Source organism: Calypte anna, chromosome 10, assembly GCF_003957555.1.
Source record: "Calypte anna isolate BGI_N300 chromosome 10, bCalAnn1_v1.p, whole genome shotgun sequence".
NCBI lineage: Eukaryota > Metazoa > Chordata > Aves > Apodiformes > Trochilidae > Calypte > Calypte anna.
In genome coordinates, this window is record NC_044256.1 from 1,520,770 (window position 1) to 1,545,062 (window position 24,293).

At 42.8% G+C, this 24,293-nt stretch overlaps 2 protein-coding genes across 5 annotated transcripts in view; one reads left to right on the forward strand and one right to left on the reverse strand.

Annotated features, from left to right (window-relative positions):
* CIB2 (calcium and integrin binding family member 2) overlaps positions 1-10,675 on the reverse strand; it is a 42,981-nt gene extending 32,306 nt beyond the window's left edge. Inside the window, exons 1-3 of one of the 4 annotated variants that reach the window (XM_030457023.1) lie at positions 10,635-10,675; positions 9,672-9,726; positions 5,830-5,979 (exon numbers count right to left, since the gene is read on the reverse strand). Coding sequence is in view for 1 of the 4 variants with exons in the window: in XM_008503492.2 (XP_008501714.1) it covers positions 3,471-3,521 (51 nt within the window). In the remaining 3 variants the exon portion in view is untranslated. Of the gene's footprint in view, positions 1-3,470; positions 3,717-5,829; positions 5,980-9,671; positions 9,727-10,634 lie in introns of those variants that run through there. The other 3 variants (XM_030457024.1, XM_030457025.1, XM_008503492.2) reach the window with 3 other exon arrangements.
* A 764-nt stretch (positions 10,676-11,439) lies between these two features.
* IDH3A (isocitrate dehydrogenase (NAD(+)) 3 catalytic subunit alpha) lies at positions 11,440-24,058 on the forward strand. The gene is made up of 11 exons (XM_030456998.1): positions 11,440-11,576; positions 13,614-13,676; positions 15,403-15,486; positions 16,575-16,689; positions 17,258-17,445; positions 17,892-18,025; positions 18,692-18,794; positions 18,875-18,939; positions 20,886-20,970; positions 21,457-21,609; positions 22,439-24,058. The coding sequence occupies exons 1-11, from the start codon at positions 11,550-11,552 to the stop codon at positions 22,520-22,522; spliced, it is 1,101 nt and encodes a 366-aa protein (XP_030312858.1). The 5' UTR covers positions 11,440-11,549; the 3' UTR covers positions 22,523-24,058.
* Positions 24,059-24,293: the final 235 nt, after the last annotated feature.

Below are 24,293 nucleotides of genomic sequence, written 5' to 3' on the forward strand. Positions count from 1 at the left end.
TCTGGTGTCACTTTACTGTACATGTTTTCATATGTATGTGGGGTTTTTTTGCTTCAAGAATCCTTATGCAGCATCACTTGAAAAAAAAAACCAAACCCTAAAATTCCAATTCATTTTCTTTCCCATTATGAGATTTGACCTCCAAAATCTGTAGACAACTTGTAAAAGCTTCATTTTAAAATGTTCTTTGATTGCAATGAGATACATCTTTCTTAATACTTGCCTTTACTATTGCCAGACCTTTGTTTGATTTTACATTTCATGGAAAGAAAACACAAAAAATGACCCAAAGAAAACCCCCCTCGAAACAGCCAAGTACTCTAACAGCATAAGAACCAGAGATGCCCAACAGAAGTCATTTTCTTACAAAGCTAAGGTTTTAATGAGGTGAATCTCAATAAGGAAACCCATGTTTGCAAAATCCTGATTTCCTCAACATTTCTCTAAGCTTATGAAAATTTAAAGAGCTGCCTGCTAGAACACTACATGTTAGTAACAGGTGATTTGATCTCAATAACAGGTGCTATGACATGGTGTTAGGAGATTTGCAGCTTTCCAATCTTTAATTTCCCTCTATTTATTTCGTATCAAAAGAGCTGTAGAAGGTTTAACACTATCAAGTCCTCTCTCTTTTACCAACATTTTCAACTGGCCAACAACCATCACCAGCCTCAGTAAACAAGTCTTTAAAATACTCATCTATTAAAAGCACTTGGGTTCTCTTGTGGGTGACAGATTTACAATTATTTCATTTAAATGTAAAGGTTTTCTTAAAATTGAGTCATCAATATGACAGTTTATATGAGAAGGAAATATTACACGTGGACATTTCAGAAACTTTCTGATATATCAAAGGTTATTTTATCTCATAAACATCATACTGATGATCTGGGATTTATGCTTTTCCAGCTGCTTTTTTTTTTTTTTTTTTTTTTTTAAATGCTGCTTTTCCAGCAGGTGATTTTTGTGCAGCTTACTGTTTGCTCCTGAAAGCTAAAGCCACTTACATGTGGTTTTACCACACTTCAAACACATTAACCTCCCACTTTTCCATCTCATAGTGTCTCCTATGGGACAAGCATTTGAGGTATAACACATTTAAAAAAAAAAAAATTACACTAAAGTAGCATTCAGGTGGCATAAGCTCAGAGCAATTTGTGCTAAAAAAATGGTAGAAGTTACAACAAGAAAATACAACAGTCAGAAATATATTCAAAGAAATCAGGAGTCTGACCATGAGTGAGGTTTTGAACAGGCTCCTAATAGGAAGGACGAGTTAGTATAAAAAATAGTCTGTTTAATTATTATTAAATAGATTTAATTATTATTAAATATTTAATTATTAAAAAATAATCTACTTAATAGAAAAGTATTAAGTTGACTCCTTTGCTTCTCCCAAACTAATACTATGGATGCTCTAACCCTGGGTATTATGGTAAGGAAGACAATACCAGCTCAGGTACACAAATCCAGGATGTTGCCTAGTTCTCAATTGGAAAAATAAATATTACAGAGTGATCCATTTAAAAAGCAATTTATATGTAGAAGCCTGACTGCACACTGGGGTACATACACATGTGCACAACAGACTGCTGCAAAGCAGACCCTGGTACACAGGGTTTTACCTTGGACCAGTGTTCAGAGGCCCTGGCAACCAGACTGCTGGAGCAAGAGATGAAAAGCCTGTATTTTAAAAATTATGGAATCATTAATCCACTCTCCCCTTTTGTGTAATAACTAAAGGCTCAGAAGATGTTCATGACTTTACCTGACTGCTCACAGCAGGAGGCTAATGCTCCTTCCTGACTACTTCTTGCCCTGAAACACAGCATTTTATTGTACTTACCACAGATGACAGGTCCCATTACTAGTCAAAAATTATCTAGCAGTACACTAACAACCTACAAGTCTGCCTGCAACAGAGAAATCTCATCAGCAGACTTAATCCACTGGGCCTAACTACTGCCAGGCTTTGAGATCAATTACCCAGCATTATGAAAGGCAGGGGCTGCAAAAGCCATTAGAGAAAGGCAATTTCTTCATGAAGAGCAGTGAATTAGGGATGACATTTCAGCTCTTGCATTTGCCAGTTTATGTCAAGAAGATAACATTAATTATATTTGGATTTTGTTTTGTTTCACTGCAGTTGGGCTCTGTTCTGTGTTCACTGTCATTGGTAGCAGGAAGGCAGACATTGGTGTTTCACAGGTCTCTGATTTCCATCTTGCCTATACAGCAGGGATGTAAAGAAGCCTTTTTGGATATCAGACTACAACCACTAGCTGAGATTAATTCCACTGACAGACAGGTCAGGGTGAGATGTGTGGCAAAGTAGAAATTCAAGAAACCCCATTTTCCTGTTTCCTATAATGACAAGAAAAAAGGTTGTGGATCACTAAAAGCATTAAATTCATGTCTTATTTTCCACATGAGATAAAATTTTCAAGTACTTTAGCATACAGCTTGACCCTTTCTGGCCAAATAGTTACACCATGTCAGTGCTAATGCCAGTGAAAAATCAGTATCTGAAATCACATTTTCTACTTCAAGGATTTAAGTCAAAGATCTTGAAGGTAAAAAGAAAGTTCTTTACTTTTGTGTGCACTGTCCCTTAGTTGCCACAAGATAAACTAACTGCTGCTTTCCTCTGCTGTTAATTCTGTCCATGTTTGTCACTCCATGAACGAGAAGAGAGCAATGCAGCCTTGGCTGCACCTCAGAAGTAGCCAGCTGCCTCCTTCTTCAGCACACTCCTATTCAATGTACAGCCTCACTCTATTTCCAGAAACTTGTTCAAGGTGCAGACAGCTTCAAGTAACCAATTCCAGCAAGACCTGCAGTGTGCTGAAATGTGACTGAAAAATGGGGTTATTTTTTTGTCCTATTAAAAATTCAGTTGGTGTGATATGAAGTAAATAAAGTACCACCCATACACTATCCCTAGACATAAAACTCACATTACTTCTGTTACAAAAAGGTTCTGCCATCCAGGCTGGAAGCAAGCACACAGATACCTCTTTCTGGAATTATGTTAAGGACATTTCTATGACCTGTCCTTTAGGAAAAGCAAAATTAGACAAGACTCCTTTTTTTCCCCCCTCTCCATTCTACTGACAACAAAGGGAGAGAAAAAGAACTTAGGGCAACACTTTCTTTTTTCCAAAACACTCAACAGAGATTGTACTGAGAACTCCCACTGACAAGGGAGTCAGAGTGTTTATCCTGCTTCCTAGTGCATACATTAAGAATTTTTCTCCTTTCCATGTAGACAGAGAAGGGAATTAAACACCGTGTACTTCCCAGCCCAGCCTTAGAATACTACTAGAATTGGTGTGAAGGAACAGTGTCTGCCTGTGGGCTACAAATAAAAGTTTTCACCCATCGCTGGAAAAAACATCCCAAAACAAAAAGCTCACAAAGATATCAAGATTACCCCTATTCTTCCCCCAACGCAAACTAAGGTATCTTACCTGATAGGCATCTAGCTGTTCATCAGTAAATATCGTTTGCTTATTACCCATCTTAAATGAGGAATTCTTCCTCTATGCAAATGCATCCCATTAGGAGTAGCCGGCTTCCTCTGTATTGTAGGCATTTAGAGCACGTACACTCCGTGAATGTGCTGAAAAAATCCCAAAGCCTGCATCGAACTGGTTTTGCCCCTACTCGTCCAAGGAGGAAGGACGCAGCACTGGCAAATCCTCGCAGTGTGCCGGGAGGGAAAGCGTTAAAACCACCGGCAGCTGTCGCCCAGAAACCCTGATGCCATTCTGCCCCTTTTCCAGTAGCTTTTCCAAGAGGCGTACAGAGCTGTTCGAGCACAAAACCAGAGCAGCCAGTCCTAGAAGGAATCAGCTCTCTACTGCCTCGATGTCCTCACCCAGGGCTCTCCTGCTCGGCACCTCCAGAGCTGGGAGCGGCTCTGCCTCAGCCTTTGGCGCTCCCCAGCGCAGCCGTGGTGCAGAGACAGGCGCTGGGATGAGCAGGATCCCGCAGCTGGGCTCCCCACGGATAAAAGGACATTCCAGAGGGGGCTCGGAGCTGGCAGTGCTAAGCGCAGCCTCCTCGGATGGAAGCTCGGCGTGTCCCGAGCATCCCCAAACCAGCACCCGGGGCTCCTGTCTGCACCGAGGCCGTGACCGCCCCTGCCTGCCAAGGATGCGAGGTCCCCACCAGAGGTGCCGAGGCATCCCAGGGAATGCAAACATTTCCCATGACGCTAAGTAAATAAACTTTTCACAGGAAAGTGAAGGAAATCTACACAGACAGACATCTGACTCCGGCGACTCAAAGCGAGTACTGCTGGAAAGAAAAAAGATGCTCCCTAAAGCCTGAAGCAGAGGTAGAAAGCACCACAAGAGGGCTCACCCTGTATTTGATAAAGTAATCCAACCCTAATTCCACATTTCTGGAAAAAACCAACCAACCAACCAAAAAAATACTAATGAAACAGCATCCAGGAGAGATTCAGACAGACAAAATTAATTAACTCAAACAAAAGTATATCATCTAACGTCTGCATAGGGACAAGCTCCTATTACAACAGTAGGGAGAAGGCTGAGTGAGGAAGGATGGGAACAGGGAGGAAAAGCCCTGCGAGCAGTTTCCTCAGGCTGCTCACTTCCCATTTGTGCACCTTCTTTGGGTGCACTCTGCCAAGAGCCACTATCCCCTCAGCAAGTTAACAGTATAAACCTCAGCAAGGTTTAATAAAAACACCTGGAGAATTATCTTGTGCTTTTTCCTGCAGCTTCTAATGATCCTGGGTTGGTAACAGCACTGGACAATAGGCGTTTGATTTACCTTGGCATACAACAGCAAACGTTCACCAACAATATTGAGAGCATTGTATTACTGATACAATAATACTAATATTTAATACTTACTTAGATTGTCCCATGTAAAAATGAAGATTTAATTAGCTGCAAACCAGCACTGCTCTGAGCTGCTAACCCACAAAGTATTACAGTACCACAAAACAAACAGCTCAGGATGAGAATGCAATCAACTTGGCTTATTAACAATAAGTAAACTTCAGAGACTCATCTGAAAAATAAACTACTTCTACCAATAGAATATATTGCAGCACAGCTGCAGAAGAAGAAAGAAGAAGCTACTGCAGTAAGGATGTTACAAACGGAGTGACCTACCACCCCATCAGGAGTGCAGCTCCTTTCCCTAAGGTACAGTGGTACTGGATTGTTGTTGTGTTCCAAAAGATCCACCCCAAGTTAGTCAGAACAGAAAGAACCACAAATCCCCAGATCTGAAAAATACAGTTTTTCTGTTTTGTTTTGCTTTTTTTCAGTTCACAAACAACAGTTCATTACGACCTCTTGAGAGCAGAGAACTGACCCAGTTATGGAAGTTCTTACACACCCTCAAATCAGGCCCAAGTGGTTATGCATGTAATTAAACACATTTCATGTCTATGATCTGCTGCTACTGAAATGCAGCAGCTGCTTTCACTCAGCCCAATACTTACAGCCAAGTGATTTGCATCAACTCCACTCACAGCCACCTAATTCAAGCTGCCTGTCTATGCAAATTAGATTAAATAGCCAAATTATCTTTAATTGTCATTATGGAGAAGTGAATTGACACCAGGGGTGGAATGGGTTCCAGGTCTTTTAATCTTGTGAATCTTTACACATATTCTTACAGTGAGAAGATTGACATCCCATGTCTTCATTTTTCACCTGCTTTTATATCCCTGGCTACCTGGTCCCACTGTGCCTCAGCCGACACATCACCTTGTTGTTATCTTTAGAATCAACATAATAATGAGATAAAGTGCTAAATGGAAAGTAAGAACTAGGCAAGACTTACTTGTGGCTACAATGCAGGCCAGAGGTAGAGATCCTGAAGTTCACAAATATATTTCTCTTTCTGCCTTTGGGACTGGCTTTCCAACCTGCACCTCTCTGCTTTCTTTTGCACACTTGGAATGCTTTGGTTTCATCCTAATATAGAGGATTTCTACAGGAAAACAGGCACAGATAAAAGGAGTTAATTGTTTGAAAAGATTTAGAACTTCTTGCTCTAAAAGAATGCCTCAGCTTACCAAGGGAAAGGCACCCACTGAGCACCTGGACAGAAAATAAACTGTTTATTCAATTCCTCTTTCCATACTCTGAAGAGTATTTTTGATTCTTAAAATTAAAATGTACATGTTTTTAAAAAGAGGATTTGAACACTGATTGTTGAGGCTTTCACTGTACCAGCTACCTCCTCTCAAGCATGCTATGGTGTTATCTGTATTTTATTGCATAATTACCTTGCTATAATAACTGGGTTGTGTTTCAAAGCAGGATAATGACACACTCCTTTTCACTCCTTTTATCTGTTTGCATGTACCAAATATCAGATTGTTTTCCAGTTTGCTTTTTCACCTCTATCTGTTTGCATTTATCAAAGATAAATTAAATTTATCAGTTGAGCATTATGCAATACTTACTCAGCAGTGTAAGTTACTGCAACAAATCAATAGTTTGCTATTTACACAGCAAGATCTGACTTTAGTGTTATCACTGCCTCTGTAAATTACACAGGGGAGAATATGACTGTGGTTTAAGTATGAAAGCTCTTATTCTTCATCAAAGGAAGATCAAGCTGGTATGAACAGAGATCACTTTACCTGGGAACAAGAAGACCCACACAGAGTTTTCACAATCAGATTCCCTGCCTACTGCCTTCACTGCTCAACTGTGCTACAACTTTTAAACTGGGAAAACAGAACCTGCAAGATTTCATGCCCATGACACCAAGTATTCCAACAATTTCTCTCCCCCACAGATGCTTCCTTGCAGATCAGCTCTCAGTGAAGGTTCACTCTGTTGGCAGAATGAAGAGTTTTGATCTAGAAGGGCTGCCTGTATATTTATTCTGTTGCTACTTTCCATGAGTTGTTAGGACCCCCTTCTTCTGCAATAACAAAGGAGGTGTTTATCCTGCATGATGCTGTGAACTGTCCTGAGTCTTTGAGGTTTCTTTTATTCCTCATTCTGTTTGCTCACAGATAAATGAGGAAAAATGTTCACCTTCAATAGGTGCTGTGGAGTTCAAATAACTAAGATGCTCGTGAGCTCCTTAAAGATGATACAGACCTACAAAACACTGCCATTATAATGTGCTACACTACCACAGGTTGCCTGATGGTTGTTTCCTGGCAGCTAAAAATAAAAAATGAACTGGTGAGGCCACACCTCGAGTCCTGTGCCCAGTCCTGGGCCCCTCAGCTCAGGAAGGAGATTGAGGTGCTGGAGCAGGTCCAAAGGAGGCAACTGGGCTGGTGAAGGGACTCGAGCACAGACCCTGTGAGGAGAGGCTGAGGGAGCTGGGGGTGTTGAGGCTGGAGGAGGCTCAGGGGAGACCTCATCACTCTCTCCAACTCCCTGAAAGGAGGTTGGAGCCAGGGGGGGGTTGGGCTCTTTTCCCAGGCAACTCTCAGCAAGACAAGAGGGCAGGGTCTCAAGTTGTGCCAGGGGAGGTTTAGGTTGGAGATGAGAAAGAATTTCTTTCTGGAGAGGGTGATCAGGCATTGGAATGGGCTGCCCAGGGAAGTAGTGGATTCTCCGTGTCTGGAGATCTTTCCAAAGAGCCTGGATGTGGCACTGAGTGCCATGGGCTGGGAACCACGGGGGGAGTGGATCAAGGGTTGGACTTGATGAGCTCTGAGCTACCTTCCAACCCAGCCAATTCTGTGATTCTATGATTCTATGATTCTATGAACTGTAAATACACAGTTACAAACTAGAGTTCATAAAACAAGTAATCATGACAGACTGATGCTGCTACAGGGGGTAGAAAAGTTGCTTTTCCATCACATGACCAACAGGAGGATGCTGAGACCCCACCACATTTGTCTGTAAATGCTCAAGTGTAAGAGAATGCTTCATGGACTGAGCTCTGCCTCCTGAAGGAACAAACAGAACTTGAGAAAGATGGAAAACTCAAGGCCCTGGGCCCAGTGAAAGATGCTGACTGAGCACAGAGCACTTATTACCATGAGAGGAATTTTCTGTACACAGCTTTTAATGTTAAAGAAAACAAAAAGGAAAACCTTGTGCCAAATTTGTTTGGTTTATGATCTATTCAGCTTAATGAAATCCCCTCAGAAGATGGAGGCTTCTGACTGCATTTCATTAAGCCTAATTTATCCTTAGTAAATCAAGGGATTTAAAAAAAAACAAAACAAAACATGCTTTACACAAGACAATGCTTTTGCCTCAGGGACAAAATAATGATAATTTAAAAATTAATGGTTTCCTAAGTAGACTAAATGCAATATTATGAATTCCTTCATAAGGAGTCTCAGCACAGTGATCATCAGGAGAAAGAAATTATTGCTATCCCTATATAGGCATCTTTTTTACAGATAAAATAACTACTGATGGTTTTATTACTGTGCTGTTTAGCCCTTCTCAAAACAGATCCAAAACAGACATTCTTAATAGGTTCTTATTGTAGTATTATTTCTGTAGATCAGAAACCTGTTGCAATAGCTGCTGAAAATATATGTAAAATTTAATTTCTCCCCTCAATTAAAGTGTAAACACAGAAAGTAGAAACAAATCCAGTCAGAAAACACAAGAAAATAATATAAATATACTCATCAGCATAGTATAGCACATAATCATCACTTATGGAGTCCTTTGGCAAGCATCATGGCAAAAATACAACAAACATAAAGAAAGGAGTAGAACAGACATATAGTTTTTACAGGAAGTGGTAAAAACATTAAAAATTCAGGTAGTATGTCCTAGAAACATTGTGTGTGAACCTGAGATGTGAGCAAGCCCCAATTTACAAAACTGGGGAGAAAAAAGCAGAGAGCAGGATATGTAAGCTGTGGAAAGTAAGGAGAGCACAATAAAGGAGTCAGTATGTGTAAAGTATGACCAATCCCTGAGCCACAAAAATTAATTTTACAGAAACATTTACTGCAGGTACAGGCAGGAATCAGTTATGGGACCACTGCTGTTTAACACCTTTGTTTGAGACATGGAGAGTGGGGTAAGAGTGTATCCTGAGGAAGTTTGCTGACAATCCCAAGCTATGCAGGGTGGGAGGGCAGGGCAGCTGGAGGGACCTGGACAGGCTGGAGAGGTGGGCTCTCTGCTCTGCTGAGACCACACCTGGAATACAGTGTCCAGCCTTGGAGGAAGGATACAGACCTGTTGGAGAGGGTCTAGAGAAGGGCCACAAAGAGCTGGAGCTCCTCTGCTATGAAGACAGGCTGAGAGAGTTGGGGCCATTCAGGCTGGAGAAGAGCAGGCTCAGGAGAGACCTTAAGAGTGGCCTTCCAGAGCATGCAAGGGGCTACAGGAAAGCTGGGGAGGGGCTTTTCAACTTAAAGGATAGTGATAGGAAAAGGGGTAATGGTTTTAAACTGAAAGAGGGTAGATTTGGGTTAGATATTAGGGAAAAAATCTTCACCATGAGGGTAGCAAGACACTGGACTAGGTTGCCTAGGAAGACTGTTGCTGCCCCATCCCTGGAAGTGTTGAAGGCCAGGCTGGATGAGCCTGCTCTAGTGGAGGTGTCCCCCCTCATGCAGGGAGGTTGCATCCTGATGACCTTTAAGGTCCTTTCCAACACTATTCTAGATTCTATGACCACTAGAAAATACGAGCTACTAAAGCTGTACAATTCCAAGAATAGCTACTTACACTTTCAAGACAAGAGCAAAGTGAACACCTGGCCTCAACTCTGACTTTTCAATACCTGGAGGACAGAAGTAAAGGGTAAGGTCACAACTATTCTGGCAACTCCATCAACAAAACCCAGCAGCGACTGATACTGAGAAAGAACCCCAATCTTTCTTTTACACTGTCTTCGAGTTTAAACTTATTTCAGGATATATTAGACTGGCAATTTATATCACAGCTTGCAACCACTGATTTTAGAAAAAAATTTAACAATTTAGAAACTATTTAAAATAATTAACAACAAAATAGTTTCCATTAATCGACTGAATGTAACTGGAAGCACTGACAATGCTGCTTGCTAGGAGGCAGAGCTTACCCTATCATCAGAGTCTCCACACCACTATTTGTCTAAGCAGGTCATGGAATTACCATCACCACTTCACAGGCAGGAAAATCCTTTAGAAGTTGGATGAAGCAGTTATACCGAGGTCCGAGCTCAGGCTGAGCTTGGCGCTTTTACTCTCAGGACCATCAGCACAGAGATGGCACCCTTCAGCACGGAGAACAAGCATTTTTCAGCTGTTTTGGTGAGATTTTGGGCAGCTGTCTCCGTGTTTTTAGTGACTCCTGGGACGCAGCGCTGCCTCCCCTTCCCCAGCCCAGGGCGGCTCCAGGAAGCGGCCCGCGGGATCGCCAAGTTTTCCCCAAGAACGAGACAAATACCTCAGAAGTGAAGGCAAACACAAGTCTTAGACTACCCCTATTTCGATAATTTGTGGCTTTTTTCAAGCGGTGCTTCGTATTTTTTTTTTTCATTTCTCTATTGCAACAAACAGCCGACACCCTCAGTTTTTAATGAGCCCTGTTTTGGTTTTTGCCCGTAAGCGACCCAATTCCACAAGCTGGGTTTAATAAATGAAATGCTCCGAAACCGGAGGCCGCTGAGGAAAACTCCTGTTGTTTGCCGCTACACAGACTCCGTACCGGTTCCTCCTCAGGCTCCGCACCGCGGCCTCCTCGGGCTCTCCCTCCTCCGGCACCACCGCCCTGGGCCCGCCACAGGACCTCAGGCACCACCAGGACCGGCGGCCCGGGGCGGGAGCTTCGTGCGGTACCTCAGGGCGGCAGCTACCGCAGCGCCCTCAGCACCGGGCTGGAGAGGGGAAGGGAGGAGAAGCGAACATCTCCCGCCACGCAGGGAGGTAGCACGAGGAAGGAGGCTCGGCTCGGCTCGGCTCGGCTCGGCTCGGCTGGGCTGGGCTGGGCTGGGCTGGGCTGGGCTGGGCTGGGCTGGGCTCGGCTCGGCTCGGCTCTGGTAGCCTGGGCTGGGCTGGGCTGGGCTGGGCTCGGCTTGGCTCGGGCAGGTCGGCCCGGCCCGGCCCGGCCCGGCTCGGCTCGCCTGGGCTGGGCTGGGCTGGGCTCGGCTCGGGTAGCCTGGGCTGGGCTGGGCTGGGCTGGGCTCGGCTTGGCTCGGGTAGGGCAGGGCAGGCCGGCCCGGCTCGGCCCGGCTGGGCTCGGCTGGGCTGGGCTCGGCTCGGCTTGGCTCGGGCAGGGCGGCCCGGCCCGGCCCGGCCCGGCCCGGCTCGGCCCGGCCCGGCTCGGCTCGGCCCGGCTCGGCTCGGCTCGGCTCGGCTCGGCTCGGCTCGGCTCGGCTCGGCTCGGCTCGGCTCGGCTCGGCTCGGCTCGGCTCGGCTCGGCTCGGCTGAAGGAAGCGGAGGAGACGACGACGCCGGCTCAGCCGGCTCAGCCTCCTCCGCCGCCTCAGCCTCCTCCGCCTCCTCCTGAGGGCGGGGCCTGGCGACGTTGCGGGCGGGGCTTGCGGGGTCTCCGCGCGCCGGTTCCGGTGTCGAGGCGGGCGCGGGTGGTTCCGGGGCTGAGGAGCCGCCGTGCCGGGGCATCATGGCAGCGGCCGCGTGGATCCCTGCGGTAAGCGAAGGCGGAGGAGCCGCTGCCCCGCGACGCCCTGGGGCGAGCGGCCGCCCGGGCCGCCCCTGTGACCTTGGCGGTGGCGGAGGCTCGGTGGCGCCTCCGGCGGTGCCGCCCTGGGAGGCCGCCGCCCGCCCGCCCGTCCGCCCGCCCTCCGACAAGGTCGCGGTGCCGAGGAGCGGAGGCCCGCAGTGCTGGGGACCGAGGGGTGGCCCAGCGCAGCGTTCTCTGCCCGGGGTGGACTCTGGGGAGGCGGCGGGAAGGGGCCGCGTCGGGCCGTTGCTCAGACGGACGCTGCTGCCCGTGGGGAGGCCGGACCGGACCGAACCGGGCCGGGCACGGCACAGGGAGCACCGCCCCGTCCTTCTAGGTTCGGGTCGTCGGGGAGGTCACGTCGTGGAGGTCACGGCGCGGGCCTGGCGGCTCGCTGCGGGCAGGCCTTGGGGGGATCGGCTTGGGGGATGCCCGCCCTGCCCGGAGCACCCCCGGGCACTGCCGGCGCCCTGCGGGAGGGCGGTGAAGGCTGACACCGGCTGAGAGCCTGCCCGGCCCGGCGTTCCGGAGCCTTCCGGACCGGGGAAAAATGTGGGTAGGGGGTTCTGTCCCGTTGCTCTCTGGCCGCTGGCTCTTCCCTGGGATTTCCTGGCTCCTGGAATAGTTAATGGGAGCCTGGATTCCCGGGGCTGTCTCGGAGGTGCTGCTGCCTTTTGACCTCAGGAAATGAAATTCCCTTCGTGCCCTTTGACCACCGGCCTGCTGGGGGCTAAGCCCTCGGGGAGCCTCCCTGGGTGTATCTGCTCAAACATGGGAGAACTGCCAAGACTCCACAGGGAGACATGAGTTTGAGGGGCAGAGTGGGTCGGTTTTGTACAGCCTGGTTCTCTGCCGCTGTTACATATGTTCAATTTAAATATAATATGCCAAGCCTGTGGTTTCTGCCACCACAGCCTGTGCCCTTGTCAGGGCTGCTCTGAAATGTGATTCCTGACCCTTGTGTGTGGGATCTGTGCCCTGAGGGCACACACACTGTGTACCCAACTTCACCTTCTCCTGTATTTTGCTCCAGCTTCTGCCTCAAATACCAGGCTTGCTCTGGTAACCACTGCTTGCTGTCTTGTACACCTCATGTTGGGCTGCAAGTAAAAATAAATTCCAGCTTAAATGACTTCTCCCACAGCATTCATTACAATATACATGAGAATTCTGTTCTTAATTGTAAGTACCAACATACTGTGGCCCTTTTGCCATACAGCTCTGTTTAAGCAAACGGGTCAGTAAAGATAGGGGATACCAAATCCAAATTGGAGAGGAGAGGAATTCCAATTGCCTGATGTATTCCTGTCCACTCTGATGGCTGCAGGCAGACTGCATCCAGGACTCTGGCAGAACTGAAGCTTAATGCCAGTCCAGAATATTCTGATGTTAGAAAGTAACTTGATTGTGCTGTGTAGCCTTATTGCTATGGTGAATTTTGTCTGTAGCTTGCATTTCATTGATGCTTTTTTAAAAGCTGTTAGGCACTCAGAAGGCAGCACCAGAAAACCTACAGATGTAGAAGGTAAAAGAACAAAAATTCACCACAGTTTGAGTGGAAGAGTGACAGCAATGCCCAGTTTCCAGTCTTGGAAACATTACCTAAATGTGTCAAGATACTTTCCACTCAACTGCTTGTGAAAGCATTTGATTTCTTGCTTGGCATTCCATGGAACTTTATCCATAGCATATAATCTACTCAGCTTTTTTTCAAATGGAAGAACTCAGGCTATTTTGTAGTAACTTTCCCTCACCCCCAGGCAAGACAGGAGAGAGCCTTGCAAAGCACTGCTGTCCTGGGTTTACCTTGTGCTAAGAATACCCACACAAACTGTCAGCACACAGAATGCCAGGGAACATCTTGTCAAAGTGTTATTCTTGTTCCAGTTGGGTTTTTACAGCAGTTCAAGATAGGAAATTTAAAGTAATGACGATCTGAAGATGCAGATTTGCATTAACTTCTAACTACTGATGGCATAAAATAGCATCTTTTTATTCTTCCAGGTTTCTCGATTGCTAGGTGCTTTCAAAAACCAGAAACAGGTGACCAGAAGTTTTAGTAGTGCTGTGAGTATAAATAGTACCACTTTTTTCTTTTTAAGAAGTTTCTCAAGAAGGGGATTCAGAAATTTTTCAGATGGCTGTTGTTATCTTTACTTTCTCAAAAAATAAGGCTTAAATAAGTGAATGTATGCTCTTAGTGCCTTGCTGGGTTTCTGTGGGTTAAACACTGCCTTTGGCAATCACATATTGAAGTGTGATTCACATGCAGACAATGCATGCAGACTTCTCATAAAATATGGATATAAACCAGCCCCCTGGAACTCATCTGGAAATGGGCAAGTATTGAGCAAAGTAGAAAAACTGTTGAGAAGCTTCTAAATTTTTTCCAGACTCTCTGCTAAGCACTAGATTTGCTTCATTGCTGCTTTTAGAATACCTGACATCTAAAGTTCTGCCTTTTCAAAGCCCTCTTTAAAGCATTTTAGGCAATGATTATTTATTTTCTTGTAGATGTTTTACCTTCTTTATGTGCATGGTTTTGAAGTGCCCGTGGGCCTTTTTTTTCAGTGAAGGCTGCCTTGAGAAGTGGTCAGGCAGAAGCAGGACTCAGCACCACTCCATGCACCCTTAAGCAGGACAGATTTAGAAGAGGAACTGTGGCTTTTAATTACAAGTTTTGTAGAACAGCAGGTGGGACAACTGGAAAGGAAACCAAAGGGTGGCTTATATCTTACACAGGATAAAAAGAGTTAGGTGAGGCACCTGTGGCTGTGTTTATACCACACTACTGTTTGAGATGGCTCAGGTGAAGTAACAGTGCAAGACAGCACAAAACTGATCTTGAGGCATCAAGCAGTTATGTGCTTGCTCAACAGAATTGTTCTTTTATCTGAAGCTCAGCTTCCTCTGGTATGCACAGTGAAATTCTGGGGCTCAAATTAATTAATTAAAAAAATCAGTCAATATACACTGAAATTCTAAATATTTTGTGTCAAAGGAGGGAAGCATATTTTGTCAGTTGATTCCAATTGGGGTTTTGCAAATAATGCTGCATTTGAGCTGCCTTTTCTGCAGGTAATAATGAGCCCTTAGAAAACCACTGGAACGTTTTACATAGAACAAGGAAAGAGCTGGGGCATGTGTGATAAGCACAGCCAGCAGAAGAGGGGTTTTTGATCAAAGCAGATTACTCACTTGCCCCATTATTCGTTGAGCCTTGGATATTCTGTTGATTTCATCTGCTTGATAATGAGCAAAGAAACAAGACTGAGAACACTATGGGAGGAAAACAACTTGGTATTGTTAATAATGGGTCAGAGCTTTAGGAGTTCACTTGAGCAGTTTAGATGTAAGCTCAGGTGAATGTAGCTTCTCACAGATTTTCTCTTTTCTAGCATGTCAGGGTTATGCAGCATGCTGATGATAGGGGAGATGTCTGGGGAACAGAGCTGTAACTAGGTAATGTTATCTCCAGATCTCAAGAAGAAAACATACTGAGATCATTAATTTCAAAGAGCATGTAGCAGGAACTTGCCTTTCAGGTTAATCTTTAGAAATAGGAATAGGTAGTAGGCAGATTTTTAAACAATTCTCTCAAAATATTTGCACCCTCCCTTTGAAAGCAAGTTGGTCATTCTCACTCCTGTCCAGTACTGCTGTTCTTCATAGTGACTATTTAGTATCTGAAGATTCTTTTCTAGTAGTTACTTGTTTCCTGCATCACCTAAGAATGTTTTCTACCTGGAAAACAAGCACTCATTTGTTATATTACTGGTGTTTTTTTACCTAGGCACAAACAGTAACTTTAATCCCAGGAGATGGCATAGGACCTGAAATTTCTGCTGCTGTTGTGAAGATCTTTGATGCTGCTAAAGTAAGTCAGAAAAGCTTACTTACAAAGTAAGCTTTGTAAGTTTAACTATACAACAAGTATAACTAGGCATATTAAAAATGTTCTGTCCAACTTCCAAAGGATCAAGTCATGTTTAAGCTATTAAAACTTATTGAAAATAGTCTTGAAGCTTCAGCTAATAAAAAATAGCATTGCAATATCCAGGCAGAATTTGAAACTGTTAGCAGAGAGGGGAGCAGAGTGTTGGGAGCAAATGCTGTGTTTAATATTTGGAAATTTGAACTCAATATAACATGTGAAATCACCTTGTTGATGTCACAATCCTGACAGAGGATGTTTTTTTCATTCATTGTGGCTTCCAGTGCAGATGAAAAGTGTGTGCAGATGGGCTGGTGTTTATTCATAGAGCTTGAACTGCTCCACTGCCACACACACTCACTTAAGTGATATGGAAGTTAAGTATAGCCAAGAAGTGTTTTACTACCTGCCTGAGGAACTTCACCAGGATTTGTCTGGTTTCCTTCAAGGGTAATACACTTCTGGAGGAAAGACACCTGGTAAAATTGTTCCACATCAGCTACAGCACCAAGGCATATTCCCTTTGTTATTCCCTACTTAGATTTGGAAAACATGAAGTTCTCTTTAATTACATAGGAAAACCTTATTTTTTTGTTGTTTCTGGGGAGTGAAGCTGCAGGTATGGAAGAGTAAAACCTAAGTTTGTGTGTGAGTGCACTTTTGCAATACTTAATCAGAGTGGTTGTTCTAAAGGGGATTCTTTAGGATGTTAAGCTTAGATTGGTCCTGTTTATGAAAGCCCTTGTATTCTTTCCTTTATGGTCCTTCTTTCAACAGCTCTAAGAGATTGAAAGACATAGCCTGTATATTGCAATTCTAAAGATTTCTGTGCATGTGATGCCTATTTTCACTTAATTACAGTTTTAAAAAAATGTTTACTTTTGAATTCTCATGTTTGCTCTCACTCAACAGAGAAACATTGTTTAGGAATGCCTGGACAAAATTCCTTATGCACCTTTTTGTGAAAGGGAAGTTACAGCTTGAAAGCAAAAGTCATGGTATTGAAATTAACATAGAGTAAATGTCTTTAGGCTCCTATTCAGTGGGAAGAGAGGAATGTTACAGCTATCCAAGGACCAGGAGGGAAGTGGATGATACCTCCAGAGGCCAAAGAATCCATGGATAAAAACAAAATGGGATTAAAAGGTACATTGGGGGTTAATAAGATATTAAATAGTGTTTGTTTTAGTGTGAGCCTGGTTTAGAGCCAAAGTCCTTCATCTGTAACACAATAAAATGGCTGATTAAAGGGACAGCCTATCAGGTACTCTTCTGTAATCTTCTATCAGTCCTTCATTTCAGAGCCATAACTTTCACAGATATTCTAGGCAACATGTTAATATATTATAGCCCAACCTTTCAACTCTGTGGAGAATGCATTTCTAATCCTGTGGATACTCAACAGGATGTGATAACTGCATTGCTAATGTTATCTTGTAATGTTGTTACTTGAGAAAACTCTTTGTAAAACTCCTGTTCCATCGATGGGTAATGATTTGGCCTTCAAAGAGCTGACCTGTGTCACTGTGTAGTACTCTTGACAGCAGAGAGAATTCTCATGGCATTTTAGCATAAGGGTTAAGAAAAAAATGAGGAGATCCTCTCTAAGAGCACCCCTTCCTTTACCAAGAGTTTCACCTCTCGCATTCATGGAGGGGTTCATCTTCTCATGCATTCTTCTATTTATTTTTGTGGTTGTTTTTTTTTTCTTCAGGACCTTTGAAGACCCCAATTGCTGCAGGGCACCCATCAATGAATCTGCTCCTGAGGAAAACCTTTGACCTTTATGCCAACGTCCGTCCCTGTGTCTCAATTGAAGGGTACAAAACCCCCTACACAGACGTGAACATTGTCACAATTCGAGAGAACACAGAAGGAGAATACAGTGGCATTGAGCACGTGGTATGTATAAAGAATTTCTTTACAGAGAGGGTGATCAGGCATTGGAATGGGCTGCCCAGGGAAGTAGTGGATTCTCCGTGTCTGGAGATATTTCCAAAGAGCCTGGATGTGGCACTCAGTGCCATGGGCTGGGAACCACGGGGGGAGTGGATCAAGGGTTGGACTTGATGAGCTCTGAGGTCCCTTCCAACCCAGCCAATTCCATGATTCTATGTTGCTGGGAGTGCTGTGTTCCTGGTGGCTTTTCTGGGTGTCCTGAGTGACACCTGGCCTGTCACAGTGGCCTGGTACTAAGAAGTCGGGTGGTGGCTTTGAAATTTGCTACCCATAAAAACATTGCCTAATTCTGGAATGTGTTGCTGAGACTGCCTCACTCAGAATTCCACTGCTTGCCTCCAAACATTCCTCTCACTGACCTGGAACTTTTACTCTCCTCTGCCTTTCAGATCGTTGATGGTGTTGTGCAGAGCATCAAACTGATCACAGAGGAAGCCAGCAAGCGTATTGCAGAGTTTGCTTTTGAGTATGCTAAAAACAATCAGAGGAGCCACGTTACTGCTGTGCACAAGGCAAACATCATGTATGTTCACACACTTCCTTTTGAATGAATGACAAACAGGAATATGCATTTAATTATAAATAACTTCTTTACATCTACTTCAAGTGTGTAACTTCTGTTGGGGCTACTTGGGAGTAAGTAGGAAATAATTAAAGTAATAAAGTAAATGTCTCCTAAGTAAAATGGGCAATATTGACCCATTATTGGTGAGTATCAGTATCCCTTTGATAAGGCTGGAATAATTACATACCAATGTCCTTATTAGCAAGTTTGTACTAATCCTGTGACTTCCCTTGCAAAGCTTTTATTTTGAAAACAGAGTTAAACAGGAAAATTAATTTCAAAAGTAAGAATGAAAATGGAGAGTGGCTTTTACAGTTTCCAAGCCACTTGCTGCTGACCTGAGTCAGAACATGTGTAAGACTTTACTGAATAAATGTGAGTCATTCTGAGAATAAATGTGTCCCTGCTAAACTACAGAAATAAAAATATTTTGGGGGGAATTTTCAAGGTGTAACTTCTCTTACTGTAGTATTTTAAAAATATTTGTATTTAAGATAAGGGATAGCTAGTCACAAATTAAGTTGTTGCTCTCTCATACTTTTATTTGGTGCTCTATTGCATGCACTTTTATCTTCATTTTTAACTTGGAACAACTGCAATATTCTCTTGCCACTTTATTTTCAGGAGAATGTCTGATGGGCTTTTCTTGAGAAAATGCAGGGAGGCAGCAGAAAACTGTAAAGATATTAAATTTAATGAAATGTATCTGGATACCGTGTGTCTGAATGTGAGTACCTCTATGTTTTTAATTCTGGCTATTTTTTAGTTTTAAGTTCTTAACCTTAATGGAAATATACTTCTTCCTAGATGGTTCAAGACCCAACACAGTTTGATGTCCTTGTTATGCCCAACTTGTATGGTGACATCCTCAGGTATGGAGATTTTAATTTGAATTGTAAACACTGTTACTTTCCAGAAAGTTGTTCAGATTATATGCTAACTAGATGGCTGAGAATTTTATGCATACAAGAGTTTAAAGCTTTATAAATTAGGTTTCAAATAGGAAGAAAGGATGGTATTATTAGACTTCAATTATTAATACATTGTTGGCAGGGGTTGTATGAAGAGAATGTGCTTCTTTTTAAAAAGAGTTTCTGCTTCAGGAGGCTCTGGGTACTGTTCAGATGGGGCAGAAGTGAAATTTCTCTCAATTTGTCAAGAATTCAATAGCTTAAATTGTAATAAAGAACATTTAGCCAGATACTGGGGAAAGACTTAGACAATCTGTTTTAGTGCTTAAGATTAGAAAGATGGCTGTGAGGCTGTGATGTTTGCAGCAAGAGAGTTAAATCAAGCTGTCATGTAACTGAAGAAACAATGTCTGACCTCTTAATACCCCACCAGGTAAATATATTGTTCAACACAATGAACCCTAATCCTTATTGTCCTATGAGACTTCATATCTGAATAACATTAATACTGAGAGGTAATCTGACTTTAAGGCAAAAGCCATTAGCACACATTTTCTATTCTGTAAAATGTTTAGATAGAGTATAAATTCAATTAAATATTGCATATAGAATTAAGTGCCTGAATCAGAACTTTCAAGTGTATAATGTAACATTGCTGCTTCCTGCACCTCTAGGGAGAAAAACAGCTTGAATCAGGATTTATTTACAAGTTCAATGAGAATTTACATCTTAGAATCCCAACTCCTGGTTTTTATAAAGATAATAAATGTAAAGATAACTTATGTATAAAAAAGAAACACCTGTTGGGCTACTCTTAAAACTACACTCCCTCTCTGATAAGGCTGTATGTCACTTTTAAGAGAAAACAGACTCCAAATCATGCTTTTTTGCTTTAAAAACTTCTAGAAGAGTCCATAGGGCCCTCACTGCAGCTGCTGTGCTGTTAGATAAAAGGAACCAAATCCAGATGAGTCCCATCATCAGTATCATCTCCGTTCACTTGACCTAGTTCACTATCACTGGTTTTCAATTTCTTGTAGAAATTCTGTGAAGAATGCCAGAGTATTAAAAATATCCTCAAACTTGAGTCTCTTCTTGAAGAAGGACACTTTTGTCACTGGGGAAGTTTTCATTCAAAGAGCTTTTTTAAAGTGTGGACATAATGCCAAAGAGCTTTCTTGGCCTGAATAAGTACAGAAGGAAATCTCTTTATCTTGAAGGAATAAATACCTACAGTGAGAAATGGGAAACTCTGGGTTTTTTTTCCCCAGACACTATGCAACTGAAGCTGATTGGTTTATTTTAGCTTGAACTTAAAATACTGTTTAAAATACTGTTTTGCAAGGTCATGCCACTTTCCTGCTTTTTAGCTAAGTTGTAGGTAATAAAACAGTATGCTCAAGTATCCAAGTTTTAAGAGCCTTCTTAGCAGTATGTTCAGCCTGGAAGGCAGAGGATGATGAGGTGGAATGCTGGTCTGGTGTTACCTGAAACATGTTTCTTAAGCTACATGCAGTTAACTTTAAAACTACCAGTAATTCATGTTCCCAAGCAAAATTCTGCATGTTTTTTAGAAGGATGTGGCATGAGAAGTAGTTCTCTGGCCTCTTTAGAGGAAATCAGACTTGTGGGTACTTACAGGGAACTGTATATCACAATTTCTGCTAGTTTTTGAGACTTGTACAGGTGTTCTGTGCTTTTAGTACCTATTGTTATGCCTGTGCCTTCATCAGCTTTCCTGTAGTATTTGGAATTTCCTTTCAGTTTTCCTTCATTAAATATTCTCCTGCTAGTAGTTCTACAAATTTTCAGATGCTCCAATGATTTAAAAGCTTGCAGAGAAGCAAACATAGATGGAAAAACTTGTGGAGTTTTAATATTTGGGTGTGATTTGTGGTTTTTTTCAGTGACTTGTGTGCTGGGCTGATTGGGGGTCTTGGAGTAACACCAAGTGGAAATATTGGTGCTAATGGAGTTGCAATTTTTGAATCAGTAAGTCTTTTTATGCAAGGTATAGCAGCAATCATTACTTTCAGCTCAAGAGTCTGAGAGTTTTCCATGATGTACACTGTGGTTGTCATTTAACCAAGATCTCCTTAGAACTATTTTGATGGTGAAGACAATGAAGCTTTAAGCAGAGAGAGGTGTTGCAGCACGTGACACACAAAGGGTTTTGCATGTCCTTCTACTGACAATTTCTTTTCCCTCTTTTTTGTAAGATAAATACCCTTTGTGACATAGAAATTGAGGGACACAATTTGGAGATAGTAGGTGACCTAGTTACCCTTTTCTTGATGCCTTTGAACAGAACTGTTCTGGCCTTTCCTAGCTCCTTCCCACTATATGTATCACAGTTAAATAAAAGTCCTATTTCAACATGCTTGAGGACTGCTTCTGGTTGCTGGCATATGCTTGAATTGCCTAGGACATTTTATTCAGCATACTGACGTGGTAACTGAGAGGTTCTTTTATTTCTAGGTTCATGGAACTGCACCAGACATTGCAGGAAAAGACATGGCAAACCCAACTGCTCTTCTTCTGAGTGCTGTGATGATGCTGCGTCACATGGGACTACACAAATATGCCACAAAAATTGAGACAGCTTGCTTTGATACAATTAAAGATGGAAAGGTAATAGAAGGGTGTGCAGTGAATTAAAATCGTGCTCTGTCACAGCAGACATGAGCACCAAACAGTGGCTGAACTGCACTAGCTTGGCAGATGAGCAGTGCCCTGTCCTTCTCTGATAATTGGGAGATCTTTGGTGGCATTAAATGTGCCCAGCTCAGTAGCAAGGACAGCCTGTAGCATTCCTGTGTCTCAGCAATGCTCAGTCCTCATTCCCACAGCTTTGTTAACTTTAAAAGCTAGATTCAGGTGTCTGCTTTTCATGAAGGGAGCTAGAGGTTTAAGTAACTTGTGGTGTTTCTCTTTTGAAGTTGATAATGCATACAAAAGCATATTTATATTTAAATCTGGGTATTATGAGCAATGGGCATATTCCATGTGGGTTTCCTTTAAAACAAAACCAAAACACAACACAAAACTCCAGAACTTTACCCAGTGCCTCTCAGTTAGTTGCCTTTATGCTGTACCTTCATATGAATTTTACTGCCAAAGGCCACACTTTTTTGAAAATTCAAATACCTAACTATTAACTACACCAACAGCCTTTGGAGAGCCTTGGCCAAATGCACTTTCTTCCTCTAGTTAAGATAAAACCATGTTGAAATCTGGTAATACTCTTGATGTTCATACTCAGGTTTTCTCTGCCTGCTTCAGTCTGCGTTGTCCTTATTGATGAGGGTGATGCGGGATGTGGAAAACTCCCAACAGGATTTCTTCCATCTCACCCCTATTTAGTATCCACACACCACAAAAGAAGAACCTACAGAGCTCTTCAGAGGTGCCACTTATCCCCATAAAACATTTTAGTAACAGGATTTTGCTTTTCTTTCAGGTCCTGACAAAAGACTTGGGAGGAAACGCCAAGTGTTCAGAATTCACAGAGGAGATCTGCCGCAGAGTACGAGACGCAGCCTAAACTTCCTCTGCCTTGTACTAATCCAGAAGGACCCCCACACAACCTACATGATATGTAACCTGATTCCCAGATGCATAGAGTTTGCTTGTCTCTTAAGAGAGCAAACTTTTTAGCTAGGGCCTCTCCATCAATAAATTTAGTCCAAATGGCTACAGATGATGCTTGTGCCTGCTTTCGGTGGACTTGAAGTGCTTTTGTCTTATTTATTTTTCTTCTGTCTGGTGAAACATTTTTATGTGAGTGAATTCTGTTGCCACTGTAACTTGTCTCCCATCTTCCATTTCAACTAGGGTTTTTTACCTTCCACAAAGAAACGTTATGCAAATAAACCAGTAACAGAATTAGTGAGATGTAAAAGCACCTTAATGGTTAAAACCTACTTTATTGATCTTATTGGAATTTAGAAGATAGGTTTTCAGCCTAACAATAGCACAAGAGGACCTTCATAAACAGAAACGGGTATAAAGTAACTTAAAGTAGCAATTCCATGTTGAAAGCAATGGAAAAAACACTTTACAGGCTCTAGTGATCCATGGAATAAGCCTGCTCTAGTGATCCATGGAATAAGCCTTCATGAATGAAGAAATACAGAATTCTAGAGATCTGCCCACAACCATTAACCAGCAAGGGATGAGAATAATGTTTAAGTAAAATTATTTTTCAAATCTATTTACCAAAATAATTCTTAACAAGTTTTCCTCTCTGAAACACACCTTACAGCAGAGTACTAATGAGAGTAAGTGACACTTAACAACTACTGACATACTTTGTGAGGGGAAAGTATGAACTTCCACAAAATATGTCATGACTTCTGCTAGAATGCTTTTTGTGTTGTATTTCTATGCATAGCCTGTTCAGTGTGCCTCGCTGTATTGACTATTAATTTCATTCTAGAAACTGAATGTAAGCAACTACTCCTACATGGATTAAGACAGATCAAAGGTTTGGCTCTGGTGCCTATGTTCCAGAAATACATTTCATCCCTATTCAAGGGGATCTCAGACTATTTTTTCACTTCTTACTGAGCTTAATGGGTGCAAAAGTAACTCTTTCCCTCTCTTCTTCATCACATACAGTAGTCATACGAGTCCTTCTGATCTGTATGTCTAAAGTATGCTTCCATTAGTACACCTGACAAGAAAATGTGTATTTTACAACTCAAGACTTACAGCACAAGATTATCCATACTGCCAGAACCAGGCTTTGTAAAGCTTAATTCTTTTAACAGATACTACTCCACTTAGTTACTTTCTATTAAGACTTTAGGCTGGTTGTTCAGAAGCTAAATTAATGCTAACACCTCCCAGTGTCACCCTATGAAGTAGGCATACCAGCTATTTTAATACAGTCTAACAACATGTTGGAAGAGGGACAATGAGCTTTATTCCTCCTGCACTCTGCTTTTGGTGAATTGGGCAGCATTTCTTTGTGGTTCATAAGCTGCTGCTGCTTTGTTTCCTTTAGATTAATATTGTCAGAGAACTTCTGAATTACCATTGCGCACAAAATGAGGAAAAATAAAACTTTTCAAAGTCCTGTTGCTTCTTTTGTTTTTATAATCCTAGGCTGCTGTCTTGTGTTGAGCTGATTATGGGTCTGTGATTTGTGAGACTCAGTAATGGAACCTTCATGGAAACAAGATCCTGTTCTGTATGATTTTTTTCATCCAGAACAGTGGCTGCAGCCTGCCTGCTTGTGCTAGCTATTGTAACCCTCTGCCAAAGAGCACTTATTAACAGCAAACCCTTTAGACAACTTTCTGTCAAGTGTG